The 20,042-nt window shown below is 53.9% G+C and overlaps 7 protein-coding genes across 7 annotated transcripts; 4 read left to right on the forward strand and 3 right to left on the reverse strand.

Annotated features, from left to right (window-relative positions):
* Positions 1-96: 96 nt before the first annotated feature.
* On the reverse strand, positions 97-3,694 carry BO86DRAFT_36511 (Hsp70 family protein). Its single transcript, XM_025670044.1, has 3 exons — positions 3,605-3,694; positions 3,378-3,481; positions 97-3,318 (listed from the first exon to the last, which is right to left on the reverse strand). Exon 3 carries the CDS (start codon positions 3,302-3,304, stop codon positions 314-316), a length of 2,991 nt encoding a protein of 996 aa, XP_025521938.1. The 5' UTR covers positions 3,305-3,318; positions 3,378-3,481; positions 3,605-3,694; the 3' UTR covers positions 97-313.
* A 209-nt stretch (positions 3,695-3,903) lies between these two features.
* BO86DRAFT_326698 (misato family protein) lies at positions 3,904-5,658 on the reverse strand (the record flags this gene model as incomplete). Its single annotated transcript, XM_025668576.1, has 5 exons — positions 3,904-4,165; positions 4,227-4,765; positions 4,822-5,260; positions 5,322-5,524; positions 5,587-5,658. The coding sequence occupies 5 exons, from the start codon at positions 5,656-5,658 to the stop codon at positions 3,904-3,906; spliced, it is 1,515 nt and encodes a 504-aa protein (XP_025521939.1).
* Positions 5,659-5,968: 310 nt separating this feature from the next.
* On the forward strand, positions 5,969-8,085 carry BO86DRAFT_373626 (uncharacterized protein; the record flags this gene model as incomplete). The annotated part of the gene is made up of 2 exons (XM_025670388.1): positions 5,969-7,321; positions 7,400-8,085. The coding sequence occupies exons 1-2, from the start codon at positions 6,130-6,132 to the stop codon at positions 8,083-8,085; spliced, it is 1,878 nt and encodes a 625-aa protein (XP_025521940.1). The 5' UTR covers positions 5,969-6,129.
* Positions 8,086-8,167: 82 nt separating this feature from the next.
* Positions 8,168-8,665, forward strand: BO86DRAFT_36538 (uncharacterized protein). Its single transcript, XM_025670053.1, has one exon. The coding sequence runs from the start codon at positions 8,288-8,290 to the stop codon at positions 8,549-8,551; it is 264 nt and encodes an 87-aa protein (XP_025521941.1). The 5' UTR covers positions 8,168-8,287; the 3' UTR covers positions 8,552-8,665.
* Positions 8,666-8,729: 64 nt separating this feature from the next.
* Positions 8,730-11,218, reverse strand: BO86DRAFT_414172 (uncharacterized protein). Its single transcript, XM_025674820.1, has 6 exons — positions 10,937-11,218; positions 10,827-10,861; positions 10,702-10,771; positions 10,469-10,636; positions 10,040-10,398; positions 8,730-9,990 (listed from the first exon to the last, which is right to left on the reverse strand). Exons 1-6 carry the CDS (start codon positions 11,053-11,055, stop codon positions 8,846-8,848), a joined length of 1,896 nt encoding a protein of 631 aa, XP_025521942.1. The 5' UTR covers positions 11,056-11,218; the 3' UTR covers positions 8,730-8,845.
* A 387-nt stretch (positions 11,219-11,605) lies between these two features.
* Positions 11,606-12,774, forward strand: BO86DRAFT_393750 (EXPERA domain-containing protein). Its single transcript, XM_025673084.1, has 4 exons — positions 11,606-11,938; positions 12,031-12,194; positions 12,288-12,522; positions 12,595-12,774. The coding sequence occupies exons 1-4, from the start codon at positions 11,731-11,733 to the stop codon at positions 12,675-12,677; spliced, it is 690 nt and encodes a 229-aa protein (XP_025521943.1). The 5' UTR covers positions 11,606-11,730; the 3' UTR covers positions 12,678-12,774.
* Positions 12,775-14,112: 1,338 nt separating this feature from the next.
* Positions 14,113-20,005, forward strand: BO86DRAFT_36571 (uncharacterized protein). Its single transcript, XM_025670069.1, has 2 exons — positions 14,113-14,339; positions 14,501-20,005. Exons 1-2 carry the CDS (start codon positions 14,313-14,315, stop codon positions 19,592-19,594), a joined length of 5,121 nt encoding a protein of 1,706 aa, XP_025521944.1. The 5' UTR covers positions 14,113-14,312; the 3' UTR covers positions 19,595-20,005.
* The last annotated feature ends 37 nt before the right edge of the window (positions 20,006-20,042 follow it).

The raw sequence follows: 20,042 nt of genomic DNA on the forward strand, positions 1-20,042 counted from the left end.
TGATGATCCACTGATCCAGAAGGGCACACACAGGCGGTGAGACCAGCGCTGAAACATACAACAGTACAGTACAGTAACAGAGTGAATCAGTTAACCTTCGGAGAGTATGATAAGCCTCTTCTGGAGCCACTATGAAAGTACAATACATGACTCAAGCATGCAATTATCCAGCATAGCATGATACAGGGGTTTAAAGCTGGAAAGATCTAGGGAAAAAAAATGTTACAAAATGTCAACGCTCAACCTTAACTCCCCACCATTTTCTCCATCCATACTTCTCGAACAACGTAGCAGCACCATACCGGCCAGAGGCTTACAACTCGTCCTTGAAGTTGCTCTTCTTGGCCTCGGCAGATGGCGTCGTTGTCGACGACGACGACGACGACGACGACTCTGGCTCCTTCTTGGTACTGCTCTTGCCCTTCTTGCCGTTGCTGCTCTTCTTGGCCTGCTCACTCTTGCCCGACTTGGCGGCTGCCGCACCCATCTTCTCGTAAATGCGGTTCATGACGCGCTCCAGTTCACGAAGACGGGTATCGAGCTCAGCAACGGTGAAGGCCGGATCATCCGTGACAGTGAGCTTCTCCTGGATGGTCATTTGAGTCTCGAACCAAGTGTTCGTAGATTCATAGGTCTTGGACAAGCTGGCGAGATCGTAGGGCTGGAAGATAGAGTACTTCGGTCCACTGGGCTTTGAGGTGGTGGTGGGAGCGGAAGAGGTGCTGCTGCTGGAGGTATCATAGGGATCCTCATCGAGATCCAAAGGCTGGGCGGGAGTCTCACTTGCCGATGGCGACGAGCTCGTTTCGGTGGATTCACTAGCGACGACGCTCGACGAGTGAAGGTCCTCATCTTGTTGAATCTGCTTCTCCATTAGGTCCATCACGGTCTTGGCGTTCTTCAGGACATCCTGGAGAAGCTCAACACGGGCTGGACGGTCGGCGCTCTCCTTCTTGCGCTTAAGCGCAGGGTTGACAATGTCTTTCAGGGACTTGAGACTCTCCTTGAGATCTGAGGTTTTGGCGTCGGCGCCCTCGCCGTCCAGCCAGTCGCTGGCGGCAGCGGCCTTCTCTTTCAAGGTATTCAATTGCGCAGGAGTCAACATCTTGACAAATTCTTCATCCTCCACGAGATCACGGCTGCGGTAAATGAAGGACTCTAGCTCATTCAAGGCCTCCTCACGGAGGAAGCGCTCGCGGTCCGAAGCGTCGAATGCGGCCAAACGGCCCTGGATGCGAGCAAGCTCAGCCGTAGACGGTGCAGGAAGCCCCAGAGGAGTGGTAGTGAAGCTGACAGGGATGGTCTCGAGCTTGGTCTGAGGAGAGCTCTTCTTCGATTCCTTGGCAGTCGTGGTAGAAGTGGATGCGTCCGAAGAGGTGGTCGAAGCTTGTTCCTCTGGTTCCAGTGTAATGGACTCACTGGCTTCACCCTCTTCACCCAGAGGGGCCTGTTCATCCTTCTTGCCCAGACCGAAAAATCCCTTGACGTCCTCAACGACACTTCCCTTCTTGGCGCCTTCAACTTCGCAGCTGACGGATCCCCCTACAACCTCAGGAAGCCCATCAACAGGGCTGAGGCGGATGGTGAACTTGGTGGTAATGTTGGCAGTCGAGCAGCCAAAGTCTTCCTTCAGCTTGGAAACAGAAGCAGTGAGGTTCTGCGTCTTCACGCCCAGAACAGGAGTCTCAGCAACGCTCTCGGCGAGGGGAACTTGCTGGTAAAAGCTGAAATCAAGATCATCCAGGTTCTTCACGGTGACCTGCTTCTCGGGTCCAACCTGAGAAGTGGGTGTGAAAAGCTTCTGTTGTCTCTCCTTGGATTCGGAGGTCCACTTCAAAACAACACTGTAAGCCGACGCTTCGTTGGCACGGATATCCTTGACACGGAAGCTTGGACTGAGAGCTGCCCCCTTGAATGCAGCTCCGAACACGGCGGCTTCATCAGCATTGACGCTGGTGCGAATCTTGCTAGCGGATCCACAGACACTCTCAAGCTCCTTCTGCACAAATGGCGTGCGAATTGAACCGCCGTGAAGAATGACAGAGTCGATGTCGTTCATCTGCAAACCGGCAAGCTCCAAAGCCTGCTCGAGAGGCTTTCCAACGCGGGCGATGTGATGCGCGGCAAGCTCCTCAAATTTAGAGCGGGTAAGGCGATACTTGAAGTTGACCTCTTCCTCGTACAGGCTCTCGAACGAAGCCCCAGTCTCAGTGTTGGCGCTGAGAACCTGACGAACCTTCTCAGCATCCTTCCAGAGTCTTGCCATGGTCTTGCCGTGAGCCTTGATATCAGCCGGGGTGACGCGGCCTTTCAGCTTCTTCTCCTCAACCAGGTTTGCGATCATATCCTCGACAATCAGGTCGTTGAGAGAGTCTCCGCCAAGTGTCTTGTCCCAGCTGGTACCCAGGACGTGAACTTCCTGGACGGTCTTGTTGAAACGGCCAATGTCCTTAACCGCGCGGCTCTGGAAGCGAACGACACTGGCCGTGGTGGAGCCAGCGCCCATGTCATACACAATGTGATACTCGGGCTTCTCTCCGTCTGACACGCTGGGGAAAGTGCGGCTGGTGGCGTAGTTCAAAGCGACAGCAAGACCATCACTAATGAACGCTTCGACATTCAACCCTGCCAACTCTGCCGCCAGGCGGAGACTTCTCTTCTCCGCCGCGGTATAGAATGAGGGGTAGGTAATCACCGCATCCTGGATGTTGGATCCCTTTCCAGCCAGGGTATCGGCATTGGCCTTAATCTGCTTCAACTGCATGGCAAGAACCTCCTCAACGAGAAAAGCGTCCTTCTTCTCTGCCTCACCAAGTCGGTTGCTCCGAAGTCCAACAGTGTCACGATCGCCGGGGGCCTTTTCAAGTCGCAACGCAGGGTACCGGTTGTGATATGTCTTGATCGCTTCGTCATCGATATCAAAGGGGAGTCCGAGCAGGGTCTTGAGATTGGCGTATACATCGTCCGGGTACCGGGCGGCTAGCGCCAGGGCATCGCCGCCGTAGAATCTCTCGGGAAACAGGGCATCGCTTTCACGGGTAGGTTTGAAGGCAACGGCGGCTGATTCCTTGCGCTTCGAATCCTTGGTGAGAACAATCTCTAGAGGAATTCCTGGTTTGACCAGGGCGGCTTTGAAATATTCTGTGCCGACATCAAGACCGAGAACGGCGGATCCCGCTCCAGCAGCGGGGGCCGGGAAGCTCAAACAGAGCAGCAGGAAAGGAACGATTAAGAAGGAGAGGACGGGAGAGGATGTGAGCGACTTTAGGGAGCCATATGTTCGTTGACGGCTTCTGGAAGCCATGATCTATGAGTTTACTGAGAACGCAAGTCAGCACCCGTCCAAATCAGCAGATTGCGGCGGAAGGGTCGCCTACCCTCGAGAGGCGCTTTAATGCAACGCTTGGCATCTATCGAGCTCTAGCTCTGTGACCAGATGTGCTCTGGTTGATCTGGTCGTTGCAAGCGAGTGACAGTCTAACTATCGGTACAGTAACATGAAATTAGCAAGCTAGTGGCAGTGGTAGTGAGTGAACTATGACGGCAGATGAGGTTACCGAAAGGCGAAAGCAACCTATGGAAGGAGAGGGGAGAAGAGAGGTACCTAAGACACTTTTTATCTCCGCAGAGCCATCTAGAAGATAACGAAACTCTAGAATACTGGCCACCTGGCAGTAAGAATATGGTGAACAAGGACAGAGTACAGAGTAGTAAAAGGAAGATGCCAGTCGAATGTTCGATGAATCGATTGGAGAGGCCACGTTTGGCCGGCCGAATGATGCAAACACCGCACACCGCCCGCTTTGTTTGCACTGCGGATCCCCACCAATTCCAGGGTCTACTATGCAGTACTATGCAGCACATAGCTTTTATTCATGTCTCATGCTTCCCTGTTCCGTACGTCTAGTCATCATCAAAGTCGGAGTCGCTCATCCAACCAGTCTCATACGACTCCCGAATCTCACCCAACCCGTTGACTAGAGCCTCTCTCTCATCCACTCGTGCGACTCGCCCGGCGAGCGTCTCTAGCTCCTTAAGCTTCTCGGCCGTCCGCGAGGAAGCGGTCAACGCGGCAAGCACTTGGACCTTTTCCTTCGCCCGGGGAAGAGTGAACATGTTGTGAGGGAAGCTATCCAAAATGGGGAACGCCAGCGGCGCATGGAATCTATCGATATGATCAATCAGTATTTGGCGTGGTGAACAGGTCATCAGCTCTTTCTCCTCACCTCTGAAACATGGGCTCGGAATTGTAGAGTCGTTGCCGGCGCACGGTACCCACGTCCTCGCCCGAGGACTGGCCTTTCCGCTCGGTGGTTATGCCCCGCGACACTTGAAGTTGATTGAAGATATGAGCTGTGTCGCTGCCAAGGCCGTTGTATGTGAAGTCCAGTTCGAATCTCGTCTGGGGCTTTGGACCGTCCGTGTTCTCTTCTTGACCGGCGTGGGCCTTAGGTCCTTGAGTGAAGTGCTCGGCAGCCTCGTCATCTGACACAATCGTAGACTGAAGCTCGAAGATCTTGTGGACGCCATCGTCCCCTGCCAATGAGGCCTCAAAGTCGTGATACGGGCGAAGACGGGTGGGAAGGGTCACACTCTCCAAAGCGGAACTGATCAGTGCTGAAGTGTACCACTCGGAGTGAGGGTCGATGTGAATTGTTGACGGCAGCCGGCTAGGCGGGTCGACGATAGGCGTATATAGAGAGGCTTGCGGAGCAATAGCGTAGATGGACCGGGACTTATTCAGATCACGCTTGTATTGGGTTTGCTGCCGAGGTCAGCGAGGATGGTGCAGGCCAGCCAACAAGAGGGATCAAGACTCACCCGGTCAACCTTGCGGCCATTCTCTACAGCCCACACCCAGACTGCCTTCTTGCCATACTCATCCCGAATTCTGTCGACATATTGGGCAGCGAAGCCGCCCCATGCATCATCTGAGCCTGTGAAAAGCTGGATTGCGCGCATTTGGTCGCACTCTTCTGCAAAGGGCCTCAGGTCCCGATCTAACAAATCATGCTCCTTGTCGAGATCGTGGAAGAGTTCCTCCCCTACCCCCCAGTCCTCAAATGGCATGATCTTGGAGTTCAGCTCGTACTCATTCAGCTGAACAATTGATCGCGGGTGGTAGAAGAGACGATTATAGTCTGACCAGTATCGAACCGTCTCAGAAGACAGCGTGGGAGCGGGTAGTCCTGCATCCAGGTTCTTCTGGTAATCACTTTGAAGGATGGGGGTCTGTTGCTGTAGGACCTCCTTTCCGTCCCTGCACCATCAGAGCATTAAAAAACCTGGGAACGACGTTTCCGGCGAGGATGACCACTTACCACAGTCCTTGGCCAGGGTTGGCATCCTCTGACAGCTGGTAGAGGGCATTGTATTTGCGCAGAGTGCCAAATCCCCCTTTCAAATCATAGATCACAGTTCGAGGAGTGAAGGTCTCTGTGCCATCTGCTGCGACACCAGGGCGAAAGTGAACGTCATGATCTACGGGAGACTCTTCCTCCTCATTGTATGTGAAGTAAGATTCCTAGCTGGCGATTTAGCTTGGGATTCCAGGATAGAGTTCGGTCAGGCACAGTCGAAGCATACTTGAAGATTCCAGAAGTGGGTAGCCAGATAATTTGCTCGTTGACCGAGCTGTAGGGTGATAATCTCATGCATATTCAATTGTCCATCCGATTCGCGCTACGTAAATGTATCTTCGACTGTCAAACTCAGCGCTGCAGGCGATATTCATGGATCATGATGAGCCTAGACTTTACCCAATCTGTCGCATCAACGATCACACAGCTTCGATGCGCCGCCAGCACAGACCATTCCCTTTTTGAGACTAGAACCCCCGCTTGCCCAACTCGGCTAAATCGTGTTGTCCTGGGCAACGGTCAGGTGATCACGCGGCGGGCAACAAACAAGCGGGACTCGGGAAAAAGAGTGGGTGCGTCACCGATAGGAGGAGATCAGTGGGTTCATTTTCAATCCCAGTCCGTCTGTCTGTCTATCTGACCGTCGACTGAGTGTCATCCATCCCCTCTCGGGCATGACTGTCATGTTCTGAATCGAAGACCGACTGCTGTTCTCACTTTAACTGACTATCAAACTCCCCTCCCCCTCACAACACACAGATTGTTCGTCATGGACTCCCCGTTTTCGAGCCCGACGAAGGCCCTGAACCCCCTATCGCCCGAACGCATGAATCAACAGTTCACCCCCAACTCTTCATTGACTTCCAACATCCTTAACCTCCGAGGATCACACTCGAGGGGCCTTTCCGATGTTCAATCCAAGGTCGCTTATCTCAACGGTCTCTCCTCGCGAGGCAACAGTCCCGCCCACGCTCATCAGCAACAGACGGCGAGCAACTCGGCAGCCTTGCAGCGCGCCATCCTAGGACGCGAAGAGGCGGAGTCTGCTCTGGCGCATGCCAACGCAGACCTTGCAGAAGCCCAGTCTCGCGAACGACGTATCAGCGAACGCCTGGAATCATTGCTCGAAGAACTTCAAACCTCGAAGGAACGCCAGGCTCACGAGAGGGCGGTTTTCGAAAAGGAGATTAGAAAAGCCAGGAAGGAGGCTTTCCGCGCTGGCTCGGTCGTTGTAAAGGCACAGGAGGACCTGAAACATGCCCGGGCGGAGGCCAAAGCCCTCAAAGAGGAAGTGCAGGCGGAGCGCCGAGCCAAAGAGCAGGCAAAACAGGAGGCATTCGAGCGCGCATACGCCCTCGCCGGTCTTACAGAGGAAATGGAGGTTCTCAAAGAGCAGCTACGCGTTGCGGAGGCCAATATCAAGTCGCGAAGCCTAAAAGCCCATACCCTCAAGCTTAGCCAAGAGGGCGCCGGACGAATGTCTTTAGCGGAAGGCGATCTCGCCCTCCTGCTCACCCCTACGCCTCGGAGACCCAAACGATCGGCCGAAGATTCCGTCAACTCACCCATGGTCCATGCCACAAAGCCGTCGCCTGCACACCAAACTCCTCCGAAGCGACAGAGACTATCAGACCTCACTCCCCGACAAGAAGTCCAGGAACATACCGTGTCAGCAGCGGACCATGACAAGGTGGAAGAACTCGAACGGATCCTCAAGCGCGAGCGCCAGCTAAGAACAGATGCCGAAGATTTAATTGAGTTCCTCAAACTCGAGTGTCAATTTAAGCGCTGTTCATGCCGGTTGACCGAGTCGGAGGAAATCGACCATGTGCATGAAGCGGGGACAGTCGAGGCAGCCGAACAGAAGGAGCACGAACACTGTACTGAGCAACATGGAGATCACATTGGCGTCCCGACAAACGACGAGGTGGAATCGCACACGCCCGTCGGCGAGCCTGCTGGTTTCGCTACACAAGAGAATCTGGAAGAGACAGTGGACGATGATGATGACTTGGAGGAGGCTCAGGAGTTCGAGCAAGAGATTGTGGAAGATGCTGAAGATGACGACGATGACCCTGCGGAGGAGCCTGTTATCACGTTTTCGCCTGCCACGGGCACTTTCCACACAATCCCTTCGCCTGTCCGAGGATCTCCACGCAAGCAGCTCCCCGCGAATGCACTACATTCACCATTGGCAGAAGTTGAGAGCGAAGCTGAAGCTCCAGCGATGACAGGTAGTCCTGTCTCTAAGCATGCTACCCACAGACATGAGACGCCCTTTGATTCCATCATGGAAAGCGATGCCTTTATCCCAACCTCCACTCCTGAAACTCACCGGTCCTCGGTAGTCGTGGATGTTCCGTGGGATCCTGTGTTGCCCGTGGTGCGCGATGCCAGAAACTCTCAAGTGACCGATGACCTCAGGAAAATTCCTCTACGAGCCGATGACGAGTCATCGTCCAATCGCTTCCCTGACGTCCCAGGAACTCCCATCAGCCGGGAAGAAGCCCTGGCACAGATTCGAGCGCGTCGAGGCAGGACGAACACGATCAAGCGCTCCATCAGTGCTGGGGAAAGTGCCCTGCGCTCCGGCGGGATGGGCGTCACCCCCGTCCGATCCGCACGGCGCATCCCTGGTCTTCATCACACAGAAGCCCGGAGCGATGGCTCTGTCCGGGATCGGCGTGATATAAGTGCTCCCATCCGCATGTCCTCCTACCACTAACCCCTCTCTTATCCCATCCATGCGGGCTCAGACGCAATCTTATCCTGCCTCCCTCTTCCCCCTACACCTCTTCCTCAGAACTCTAGCTTAATGACTCAACTCTCTCTCTCTCTCTCTCTTGATACCCCGGTACTCCGAGTGGCATGGCGTTTTTTGGGGAGATTGGGCTTTTTTTTTGTGGTTTTGTTCGTTCTTGGCAATCATGGCACGTCTCCAAAAGATCTTGATGAATATTCCTGGTGAAATTTTGTTTGTTTTGTCTAGTCTCATGAAATCAACCTTTTTTTTTCATTTTGCCATTCCACCAAAGCTCAGCACCCGGACTCAGGTGTCTGTCTATGCTCTCACACTCTCTTCTCTCAGATTCGTCTGTAACATTTCCTTTGTCTGGTATGCGGTCGTGCGTGTGAACATTTCTTCGCTTGGCTATATCTCCTGTTCCTCCTCTTTTTGTTATCCCATGTGACCTACAAGCTATACTTAGAAACATCGCTCAGTTATTATGCAGGTTAGACAGATACAAATGGCCCGGTCGATGCTTCTGGGATCGAGTGGCAAGTGGAAAGAACTTTTGTGGGTTTGACTCGCGCGTACAGTACACCCTGACGAGGGAGAAACTATGCCTCTATAGAAGTGATTTACTACGAATATATACTATGTCTTTTGTGCGCATCAGGGCTGGACAGGAAAAACAGACGGGAAGCAGGAAAAAGATGGCTGGGAGTATCACGGCAGTAAATACAGTACAAGCAAATCAATCCTATAGGAGGGAGATCCCACAGCATCTGATCCGGGCGCTGTCGACGTACGCCTTGCGACCCCACCAGAGCATGACGAGCTCCTCGACGAAGACCCGGTCGGCGGCGCTCCACACGTCCAGGCCCATCTCGGTCAGGTCTTCGGACGTGATCTTGACGGGCGTGGGGTCCTCCTCCTGGGTGCTGCCGCCGGCACACTCGGAGGATTGCCGCGCGAGGAGTGGGCGGCGGAAGTCGTCTTCTTGGGGGGATTGGCGGCCGACGGCGAGGGCGGGGTCGGGGTCGGTGTCCGGCTCGTCGTCTTCGTACGGTTGTTCGTCGTCGTCGGGGAGGAGCTCGTCGTTGTCCTCGTCGTCCGGGAGGTTGCGGCTGTCGTGGCGGGCGATCACGTCGGACAAGGTGACGAAGATTTGGGTGGTGAGGCGACGGAAGTATGCGACCAGGGCGATCTCCGGGGGCTGCTGCGCGGACTCGTGGGGCTGGATGCTTCGACGGCCGACGGAGCCTAGGGGAGGGCTGGGGAGAGTCTCGACGCTGACGAGGAGGCGCGTGTCTTGCTCGATCTGGTGCTCTTCTTCCTCTTCTTCGGATAGACCATCGCGCTTCTCGCCCGCGGACGCCCACCAGATGAAGGAGGTGTATGCCAGGCGAGCCCAGGAGAGGGGCTCGACTATAGGACTGGAAGAGTAGGTGGATGCAGCGTCGGAATCGTCGTCAGTGTCCGTTCGGGCATCCTCGTTCTGGGAAACGTGGCGGAGCCCCTTGCGGAGAGTGTAATAGCGTCGCGCATCCCGCTGAGTCGCCTTTAGAACGACTGAATGAGGCGTTTTACCCTTGGCGGGCTGGGTATGGAAGATAGATACGGTGGGGAACACCTTTTCCGCCGCGTTCCTGGAATGCGGGGGCGGTAAGGTGACTAGAACATCGAAGAGTTCGGGCTTCACACTTAGGACGCTGTCCGTGCTGCAAGCGATCCAGGCTGAGTCGTGGTCGGCATTGGGGGAAACGCCCACGAAGGAAGAAAGGTAAGGGATATCGTGTATGCCCACGTTGAACAGAGAACGCGGTCGGGGAGGAGGGAGCCCATTCTGAGGAAGCAGGGGAAGGAGAGAATTAGGCAAGGAGGCCAATAGAGACAAATCATATACTGGGACAGCTGTTAGCAGCAACACGAGGGGAGGGACGGATGAGCATACCATAACCGCAAGGCACATGGACTGGCGGCTCCGCCATGAAGAGAACCCGCTTGCGCAGCAAGACTGCTCTGTAGAGGGGAAAAATAAGGGGACCAAATGAGTCGAGAAAATTAGAAAGGGAAGAAGCAGGGTGGAAGGGCGTCAGGGCCGGCCTGGGCGTTTCCAACATGATCGCATCACTAAATGCGCGACCCCGATGTATGCTGTCAGTTCGGTCTCCGTGGGCCCTCAGGCGGAAGCTGAGCGGAGATTCTAATGGAGAATCGGGAGGCATGGCAGACAAGTCACTTTCGCGAGTCTGGAGATTCTCCCAGTACTCTGCAAGTGGCTGGGTATTGGACATGTCCTGGGCATAATTCCTACAGCGATCGCAAATGTCAGAGGTACATGGTACATTGCGACACCCGCAAGTGGGTCAAGATCACTCACTGTGCCAATTCCTTGAGCTTCGGCGCATGTCTCCAGCTCTTTCCCAGCCTCCCTGAGCTCAAGGGCACAAGGACTCCAATGGCGAACATCTTCGCATTGCGCTCTGCCTCCTCCGCAGGCCAATTGACGAAAGCACTGATGCCAGCATATTGCTCGTGGATGAAGTACCTGGAAGGAGCGAGGGTGCGTAAGCACGCGGTCGACACACATCATGAATTCAAATCGCCACTTACACCAAGTCCTCTGACACATTGTGTAGGCCGGAGGGAAGTGATTTATATTCCACGGCCCCTTCGATATCAACTGGTCGATCGGGTAAGCTCGGGCGCTCCTCGGAGATGCTGTCGCTATCACTCACCCCCAGGGGTTGTTCGTTTCCAGGATATCACGTAACTCCATTAGAAATAAACTGTCAGTACGAGCTCATTGCAATGTGAGTATGCATCACAGAAGCCGGCGGGCACTCACCCAGCCTTGATGTCGAAACGAATGACGAAGAGTGCCGCAATGCCAGGCGGCGACTCGACCGCAACGGTGCGGGGCACATCGAGACCCAAGGGCTTCCTTCTAAACGGACCAGGGGCCATTGCGGGATTGTATGTGGCAGGGGGAAGAAGAAGAAGAAGAAGAAGAAGGAAAGAAGAGAGTGAAAGTCTCCATGGGATGGTCAACCAGGAGGGCGACCGAGGTAGGTGGCCGATTGAGGGGGAAAGGGAACAAGAGCAAGATACGGAGTAGCTAGCTAGCTTGTCGCAGTTGGTTGGAGACGGAGTCGGTAAGTTAGTAACTTACTCACTGTCTCCGTACAGCTGGAAGTGGTGGCCTGAGGTTTACAGGTTTACAGGTTTACAGCTCTAGCCAGAGTGGGCTAGCGGGTAATCCCGTGGCTGGCTAACCATATTTGGAGATATTATGGCCGATCATGGATCTCGCAATCGAGGCTCAAAAGTGATCAAGTAGAAAATAATTATAGAAGCTGCAGGAATAGGACACATGTCAAACTGCCAGGTAGGAACTGATGCTAGGGAGGGGACGAAGATGAATACTTCATTGGCCGTGTATCAGTGCATAAAGATATAGACGTATCCCTGTTGAAAAGGAAAATCGAGGGAGACCCCGGTGTTAAGTCCAATACATATTTTCCGCCCGAGATGCGACTTCTCAGTTCCATTGAATTTGTTTGGTTCTTCGGTGTTTACAATCCTGTAGAATCTCCCTCAAGGATCTCACGTTAATCGCACACAGTTGCAAAATTGATCAAGATGGAACTTCAGACTCACTCTCATCCGTTCTATCCCATCGACGCGCTCATCAAGGACTACGCGCCCAATGAGGCTCCGTTGCTCCGTATCATGGCCACTGCCAGCCTGGGTGCGACAGCCTTGCTGGGTGCTATCTGGACGCTGACCGGCTTCAGACGACCGAAAACACAAACCCGAGATCGAATTGCCATTCTGTGGTTTGCGCTCTGTAAGACTCGCCTCAGCTTTTATAGCAGCAGCCACAGGGTAGAATAACCACCAAACCCCCACGGTGCGCTAACATGCAAACATAACCTCTAGCGGGATGCATACACTGCTTCTTCGAGGGATACTTCATGGTCCATCATGACCACATGGCATCCGCTCAAGACTTCTTTGGGCAGCTCTGGAAAGAATATGCCTTATCGGACTCGCGGTACATGACTTCCGACACGCTTGTTCTTTGCATGGAGACCATCACCGTGGTAGGTCCGACCTTCTTCCTCTATCCTTGGCCGGGATAGCCTGCTTGTGCGCCGAATGCTAGCTGAATGTGTGTTCGTTGACCGGTATCATAGCTGGTCTGGGGCCCGTTGTGCTTCTTGGTCGCATATTTGACCGCGACTCAACACTCACTGCGCCACCCCTTTCAGATCATTGTCTGCATGAGCCATCTCTATGGCGACAGTCTCTACTATGCCACGAGCCTCTTCGACCATTACGTGCATGGAATCGCCTATTGTCGCCCGGAAGCTTTCTATTTCTGGGTCTATTACTTTTTTATGAACTTCATTTGGATCGTGGTTCCATTCTGTGAGTTGCCCGTGTGGATGGGTCCGGTCTTTTTGGCCTGGTAACTGGTAGATGGGCACTGACAAGGGATAGATTACCTCTATCAGAGCATACGAGCGATATCAGCAGCCTTCGACGCCTTGAAAGAACGTTCGCGGCAACACAAAGAGCGATGAGTCTAGAGGGACTGATGATGTCATTAAGATCCGGGCGGTTTGGAGACGAGGGGAAACCAGACACCGCGAGCCTCGCTAGCCCCGATTGCTGCCCGGGTGGTTCTAGGCTGGGCAGACGAAGCGCATCAGGAATTAATTTAGCGTAGGCAGGCCCCCTTTCCCGCGTGGGATCAACATTCCGGCCGGGAATCAGACATGCCATCATTGCTCGGATTGAGGGGATCTCTCGGATCTCTCTCGATCTCACCCACGTCGTTGTGACGGGTTGACAGCACAGTGAGGACCGGGAAAACAAATTAGCACAAATTGCATGACAACGCAGAGAATAGCAATCGATAGTCAGTCAGAATGCAGTGATTTTATCCCTCTTGGCCCACTCTGACGCGTAGTGGACCGTCCTAGGCATCCTGATTCTTGCTTGTTCGCCGGCCAGGCAGATTATAGCCTATTGCCTACTAAGTTGGGGACGTGGGGAGGAGCTTAGCCTTCTATCCTGGCCGAAGAAAGTGACGAAAATGGATGCGAGAACACAGTAAGATCGACTGCCTCATGTGTTCTGGGTCAGGAGGACTCTTTATAAGGGAGAAAAACTCGTAGGATATACTTCGTGGCGTCCGTGCAGGACGCTGGGACCGGGAGAGGGGGAGGGGAGGGGGAGGGAAGAAGGCGAGCCTGGGGCCAGGCGTGGGACAAAACCACTGTAGATATCATCAGCCAGCAGCAAGCCATGACCACAACCTTGCAGCAGGAGAGTTAAGCCAGACCCAGACCCTCGCTCATCCTTCCGTGGTATTAAAGGGTTGATCAGTCCCGTCGTCCTCGTGCGTGTGTACCTGATGGATGACGAACGAACCACCGGTCGCAACAAGCATAGTAGCTTTCAGCACACCACGGGTTCATCCAGCCTGACGAGAACTTTTGGGTTAAGTTATACTGAAGTATTCATGCATTGCCTTCTTGTTGGCTGGCTCCAGCAACTGATTGGCTTGAGTTGGGCGCCAGTGTGATCTGATGAAAGTAAGTCATCCGAATGATGAGTTGGTTGGTTGGTTATTCGTTCTGCGCTTCGGTTTCCCGGGCAGCCTGCGGTTTTCCAGCGATTGCCAAAAAGATAGTTCCCGGGAGAGTCTAAGGTTAGTAGTATACACAGACTAACGTAAGTGACTACACAGACCGAACAGACAGGGCAACCTCAAGTGCTCCGTGCAATACACTCAACTCCACCAGTGACTAAACTAATTCTTTCCCCTCCGCTTTCCCCCCTCATTCATTCATTCATCCTCCTCCTCTCACTTTGTTCGGTCGCCCATTCTTATCACCGAATGGGTGTGTGATATTTCATTGAGCAGTCATAGCGGGCAAATGACTGAGGATTACCCTGACTTATCTCCCAAAACTCAATTCCGCCAACTTATTGCTGGTATCGTCGTGGTTATTGTCCGGCCGGTGGAGGACCGCAACAGAGACCCGATCTGCTTTTGACCGCCTGTTTTCGCGCTCGCCTGCTTTTTCGTCTTCCCTGGTGGAATGTTCGCTTCTATTGCTTTCGATTCGAATTTCTTTCGACGATCCCGCCCATAATTTCTCGATCCATTTATTCCCGGCAAGTCCCTGTTGTTGTCCGCCAGGGTATGCATGAGCTGTTGTGCTGATCTTCACTTTGTGAGCTTCCCCTTCCCCTCATAAACAAAACACCAACAGTGACGTCGGCGGGTTGCCGTGGCCCACGGTTTCACGCCTTCGACTCAATCACACCAGCCACCGTCCACAGCTCCAATGGAGAGGCTACCACATGATATGCTAACATTCGACCGCGCTTGTAGACTTCCATGCCATCTCCTGTCAATCCGCAGCGCCCCTCCAATCGTGGGGGAGCCGCCAAAGTGTCTCCCACGAAGACGAAGCCCCTCGATATCGGTCGGCCCTTGGGAATTTACGACACAAACTCTGTACGAGAAAAAGTGCGCAAATGGCAGCAACAAGGAGGTGGGGTCATTACCGCCAATGACGGTGTTTACTACGACGATGAGGAGGAGAACAACTCCGCCGCCGAAGCCAAGCCCAAACTGGCCCTTGACACCTCCCTCGGTAGCTCCAATGGCTCAGTAGTATCGAGGATGCGAAGCCAAAGCACTCCACGAAAGCGGGTCATTAGTGACGAGCACTGGAAGCTAAATCGGATGCCCACGCAGGCCAAGACCTCGAAACTTCCAGCCCCCAAGCGCATCTCCCAGTACACAACAAACGATGCACTGCGGCCACCGCACAAGGCCGGGGGTGATGAGGACGGGATGTCGTCTCCCCCGCGAAGTCGCGATCGCGATCGCTCCACGGATATTGCGACGAGGGAGCGGAGAAAGTCCCGCGCATCGCGGGATGTGGACACCATACCAGAAAATCGGGCGGAGGAAGAAATTGCGTCGTTCAATGGATCCTCAAAATCGACGTCGCGACCATCAACGGCGAAAGGCCATACTCGTGCGAAGTCAGAGCAGCCTCAAAGTTCGAAGTACAAAGATGCGCCGTTAGATGACGACTCAGAATGGGCGACGAGCGAGGCGGACTTCTCGGAACTGTCAAGACGTCGCGCACGAGGTCCCAATCCAGCGTCAAAGGGTCCTAGTCCCAAAGGCCCTGGTCTCGAAGCCCTCAAAGCCCGTACGGCTGCAAAACCACCCAAAGGGGGGATAATCGGGCATATGATCGATGCATCGAAAGAGATATTCTCCAAACCTGATCCACCCAAACCAGCACCAGTCCGGGGCGCAAAGATTCAAGCCTGGCTGTCCAACACCCCAGACCCCTTTAGGGAAGGAATGGACTCGGACGTGGAGATTCCAGCGCCTTTGAAGATGAGATCTGGTGACAACAAATCGACCGCAAAATCCGAACAATCGCACACTAGCGATGTGGATCATTCCCTGGATAGTGACACGCCCCGCAAAGATGCAGCTTCACGGCGAAGCAAGAGAGATGGAGGTTCCCCGGCAAGCGACCGGGCCAAGCCGAAGCAGGAAACCGTCGTGAGCTCGGGATCTCAAAGAGATGGTAGTTCCTCTTCGAAGAAGAAACATGGTGAAAGCACAGGCAGTCGACAGTCGTCAAGAGGCAAAGAGCTCCCTATCAGAGACCGCCCTCGTGATATGAGGGATGATGTGTCTGAGGTCGGAAATCAGCCGCTCTCTGAGGGCTCGGAAGTGTCTGGCAATAATGCGCCTGTACCTCTTGGGCGCACAAAACCATTCCCTGCCACCGGAGCACATCCCCTGTCTACCATCGCATCTGTTGAGTCAATGAGCAGAGATGACAATCCAACAGCGTCAGCAGCTGCAGAAGCACACGATTCGTCAGCCAAGGCAAAGGAAGACGATGAAGAACGGGACTCATTCGACCCAAACTCACTCCCTGTAGTTTCGTCCCAGCTCAAAAGACGACTTACTACCCATGATGATCTGATCTCGGTTTTATCTGCCCCTAATAGCCGGAGCCGGAGCCTCCGATCTGCGAGGAGCTTGAAGACGAAGAATCGCGTGGTATCGGAGACTATTCCAGACATACTCAAGGAGTTGTCTGCCGACGAAGCGAAGTACATGCGTGAGCTGAAGACTTTGGTCGGCGGTGTGATTCCTGTCCTCCTGACTTGCGTGCTTTCACGGTCTGATTCTGCTATTGCAGCTGGTCTCTTCCGCCCTTCAACGGACCCTAAAGACGAGCTCAACTTCAGCAAGCCCATTGTGGATATGGGAGTCGCCATCGAGCGTTTAAAGACATTGCACAAGCGGATCCCCGAAGAAAATGTCGACGCACTACTCAACTGGGCACAGGGGGCACAAAGGGTCTATCGCGAGTATCTCAAGGCGTGGAGACTAGGATTCAAGGACGTTATAGTGAACCTTGCGCCCCTGGAGGAAGGAGAAGGGGGCGAAAACGCCGACACCAAGAGCCTGGACGAAGGCATGGCAAGGGACGAAAACGGAGATGTTGTGGACAGTGACGGCGAAAAAGTCGATGTTGCTTATCTTTTGAAACGACCACTTGTTCGCCTGAAATACCTTGCAAAGACGTTCAAGGGGATTAAGACGCTGCAACCATCCCCAAAAGCGGAGGAAGTTGCTTCGGGTTATCAGACCTTGGTGACAGAAGCTCGTCGTCGTGCGAGGGAAGAAAGAGCAAGGCTTGAAGACGAATCGGCTGCCAGCATTGATGCAACCCGCGCGCGAGATCCTGCAACATTGGGTACTTTGACTGAGGTCACTGTGGACAGATCTCGACGAGTTCGTGCCCGTGATTTTTTCAATCTATCTCTCTACCATTCCAGTGGGCAAGTGATCGATTGTCGCGCAGAACTTCTCCTGAGAGATGCAACCGCGCAAAACAGAGGAGACGGTGATCTGCTAATCTGTGAGATTGATCATACGGATCGCTGGCTACTGTTTCCGCCCATAGCGCTGGGCTGTGTCTCTGCTCGGAACGGTGATACGAAAGGTGAGATTGTCGTCATGTTGCGAAGTGCTCCAGGGCACGAGAAACCATGGCAGGAGCTCCTCATTCTACAGATCGATGAGGAGGAGATTGGAAATGAATGGGTCCAGATGCTAGGCCTAGTCCCTGTTCCACCAGCCATCTGTCGCACCCAGAGCTTTATCGACCGAGCCAAGCAGCGGAAACGAGCACAAACAATTTCATCCTCCACTGAAGCTTCCCAGACACAGAGAGCCCCTCCAAGTCCTACGAACATTCATATACCGATCGGAGAAAAGGCTGAAATCCGGACTAAGCGTCGATCTCTGACCCCAAGAGATCAGTTCTCTGACCCGAGTACCGTCGGGTCTTCATGGGCGAACGACTCGTATACGTCGTTGCACACCGCAATCACGCGAGATTCAGATTATGCTATGGGAGATTCGCCTCGATCTCAGCCTATCCTTCATGCTAGGGAGCCGCGGAAGAGTTTCACCAGCGATGACAGACCCCACGGACTGAAACGCTCCAAGGCCAAGAGAATTTCGCGTTATGGTGAAAGTACTCCGACTACTCCCATGGAACCAGCTCAGGACAAGGGGAAGGCCCGAGAACTCGAAGAACCCAAACGTCCCGAGGAGAAGAAGCCCAAAGAACAAGATCGCCCTCAAAGGCCGCCGATGCCGGATAGAAGGCTGTCCTCCGTGCCATCAATGGACCTGCCTGTGATCCCTAAGCTCAGAAGAGGCAGTAGTCAGACATACATCTCCGATTCCTTAGCATCTACGTCAGATGACGAATACTCCGCGATCGAGTCTCTCTATCTTGCTGAGTCCCCAACAAGAAACAAGAGTGACTCTCGAGCGCACTCAGATTCGGACCAGGAGGAGCCTCCGGCACCGCCACCGCATTCTCGCTCACCAAGTTCGACCGGTTCAAGTCTTTCCGATGTGCCAGTGCTAAGCCCAAGCAATGTACGCCTCAAGCGCCGCGGATCATCGCCCTTGAAACATGAATATGAGCCGTCCACCGCTTCAGATTCTTACTCAGATTCTGACACGTCAACTGTGCGGCGCTATGACATGCAGTCGGGGTCAGAATACTCGGCAACGGACAGCTCCGACGACGACACAGAAGATGAACTTGTGTCTTTGCCAGCCCGCCATCTTTCCAAGTCCCATGTGCAGGACTCCGTCATGACCTCTGCCAGCAGTTCCCTGTCCTTGACGAATGCAGCATCTGAGGGCGGGTATAGGTCTGTTCCGTCGCAGCCCGCCAAATCGTCTGCTGCTATCGCTGCCGTCTTCGCCTGGTCCGACAAGGGTTCCTGGGAAAGTATATTCCCCGATGAGTGCAAGGTCATCGTTAGCCCAGGTCTCATTGAAGCGTACAATATGAGCGACGCTCCCATGGGCGTTGAGGATGAGGCCACAATAACAAAGCTCCGCCCGCTTGTTGCGCTTGAGCTTACCCCCCTTGTTCCAATCCGACGTGGTACAGCCATTGACATTAGCATCCGCTCTCCACCCACCAAACGGTCCAAGATCAACTGGAGTAACAACATCATGTTCCGCTCACGGAACGCAGATGAATGCGAAGTCTTGTATGGACTAATCAACCACGCGCGCATCAACAATCCCACCTACATTGCCTTGCAGAATGCTAGAGGTCCGTATGCCGACCAACCTCTTCCAGAAGAGTCTCCCAGTCGGACCGGCGGTCTTTTCGGTTGGCCTCGACGCAGGAGAAGTTATCGTGCAACCACCTCCCCACGGTCGCAGGCCGACAATTCCGACAGCAGCGTGGGGACCGTGAGCAGTGCTTTCTCGGCCCTCAAGCGCTTTGGCGCCGGAAGCAAGATGTTTAACATCTCCCGTTCATCCCTGACGTCTCGCAATGGTCAGAAAGAAGACAGCCTCTACTCTGACTCGCTCGGCTCTAATGCATCCCCTTCATCGGGCATCGGCCGCATCGCCGCCGCCATCAAGGGCGTGGACGGAATCGGGCTGTCCAACGCCAAGATCCGGCTCTACATGCGTGAGACGCAGTCCAAATGGCGCGACATGGGCGCTGCCAGACTGACCATCATGCCTGCGCCTCCGGAACCTCGCGATACCGGCCGAAGTGATTCGAACACTTTCTCGGAAGGCATGGACGGTAGTCCTCCGGGCTCCGGGGCCGCATCTCCCCGTCGAACGACGGAACCCGAGAAGCGCATCCTCATCCGGGGCAAGACCCGCGGCGAGGTGCTCTTGGACGTTTGTCTCGGCGAGAGCTGCTTCGAGCGGGTCGCCCGGACCGGTATCGCTGTCTCTGTCTGGGAAGAGACCGAGGGCGGCGCCATGCCCAAGAAGGGCGGCGTCATGGTGGGATCCTCGCGAATCTACATGATCCAAATGAAGAGCGAAGCCGAGGCCGCGTACACGTTTGGACTTGTTGGGAAGTCCAAGTATTAGATGGACTTTGTTCATCGCTGGCTGAGACCACCTATCCCTCTTTTTTTCTTTGCTTTTCCCTTATCATATTGAATACTTACCTCAAGCCAGATATCTTTCTATCTTTCTATCTTTCCATTTCTCTCTCTCTCTCTCCCTCCCTCCCTCACTTTATGAACAGCATGCCCTGATTTTCAGCGTTCTGTTATGTGCTCTCCTGTCTTGCTGCATGTCCTGACTCGTCTTTCTTTGTGTCCCTGCTTTGAATATTTCCGCGCATACCCCAATCTCATACCCATTTGCTTATGCCCCCAATTTTGGAAGCTGTCTGTAATTAGCTTCTAGTATTCACTATGCACATCTCAATGATTATTAAACGATCTGTGTACTCGCATCCCAGAGATGTATTATCCTAGAATTGTTAGACTTGGGAGCAGTAAAAATTAAGGCTCATGAAGTTTCTCTGCAT

The sequence above is a fragment of the Aspergillus japonicus genome (genome assembly GCF_003184785.1).
Source record: "Aspergillus japonicus CBS 114.51 unplaced genomic scaffold BO86scaffold_120, whole genome shotgun sequence".
NCBI classification, from domain to species: Eukaryota; Fungi; Ascomycota; class Eurotiomycetes; order Eurotiales; family Aspergillaceae; genus Aspergillus; species Aspergillus japonicus.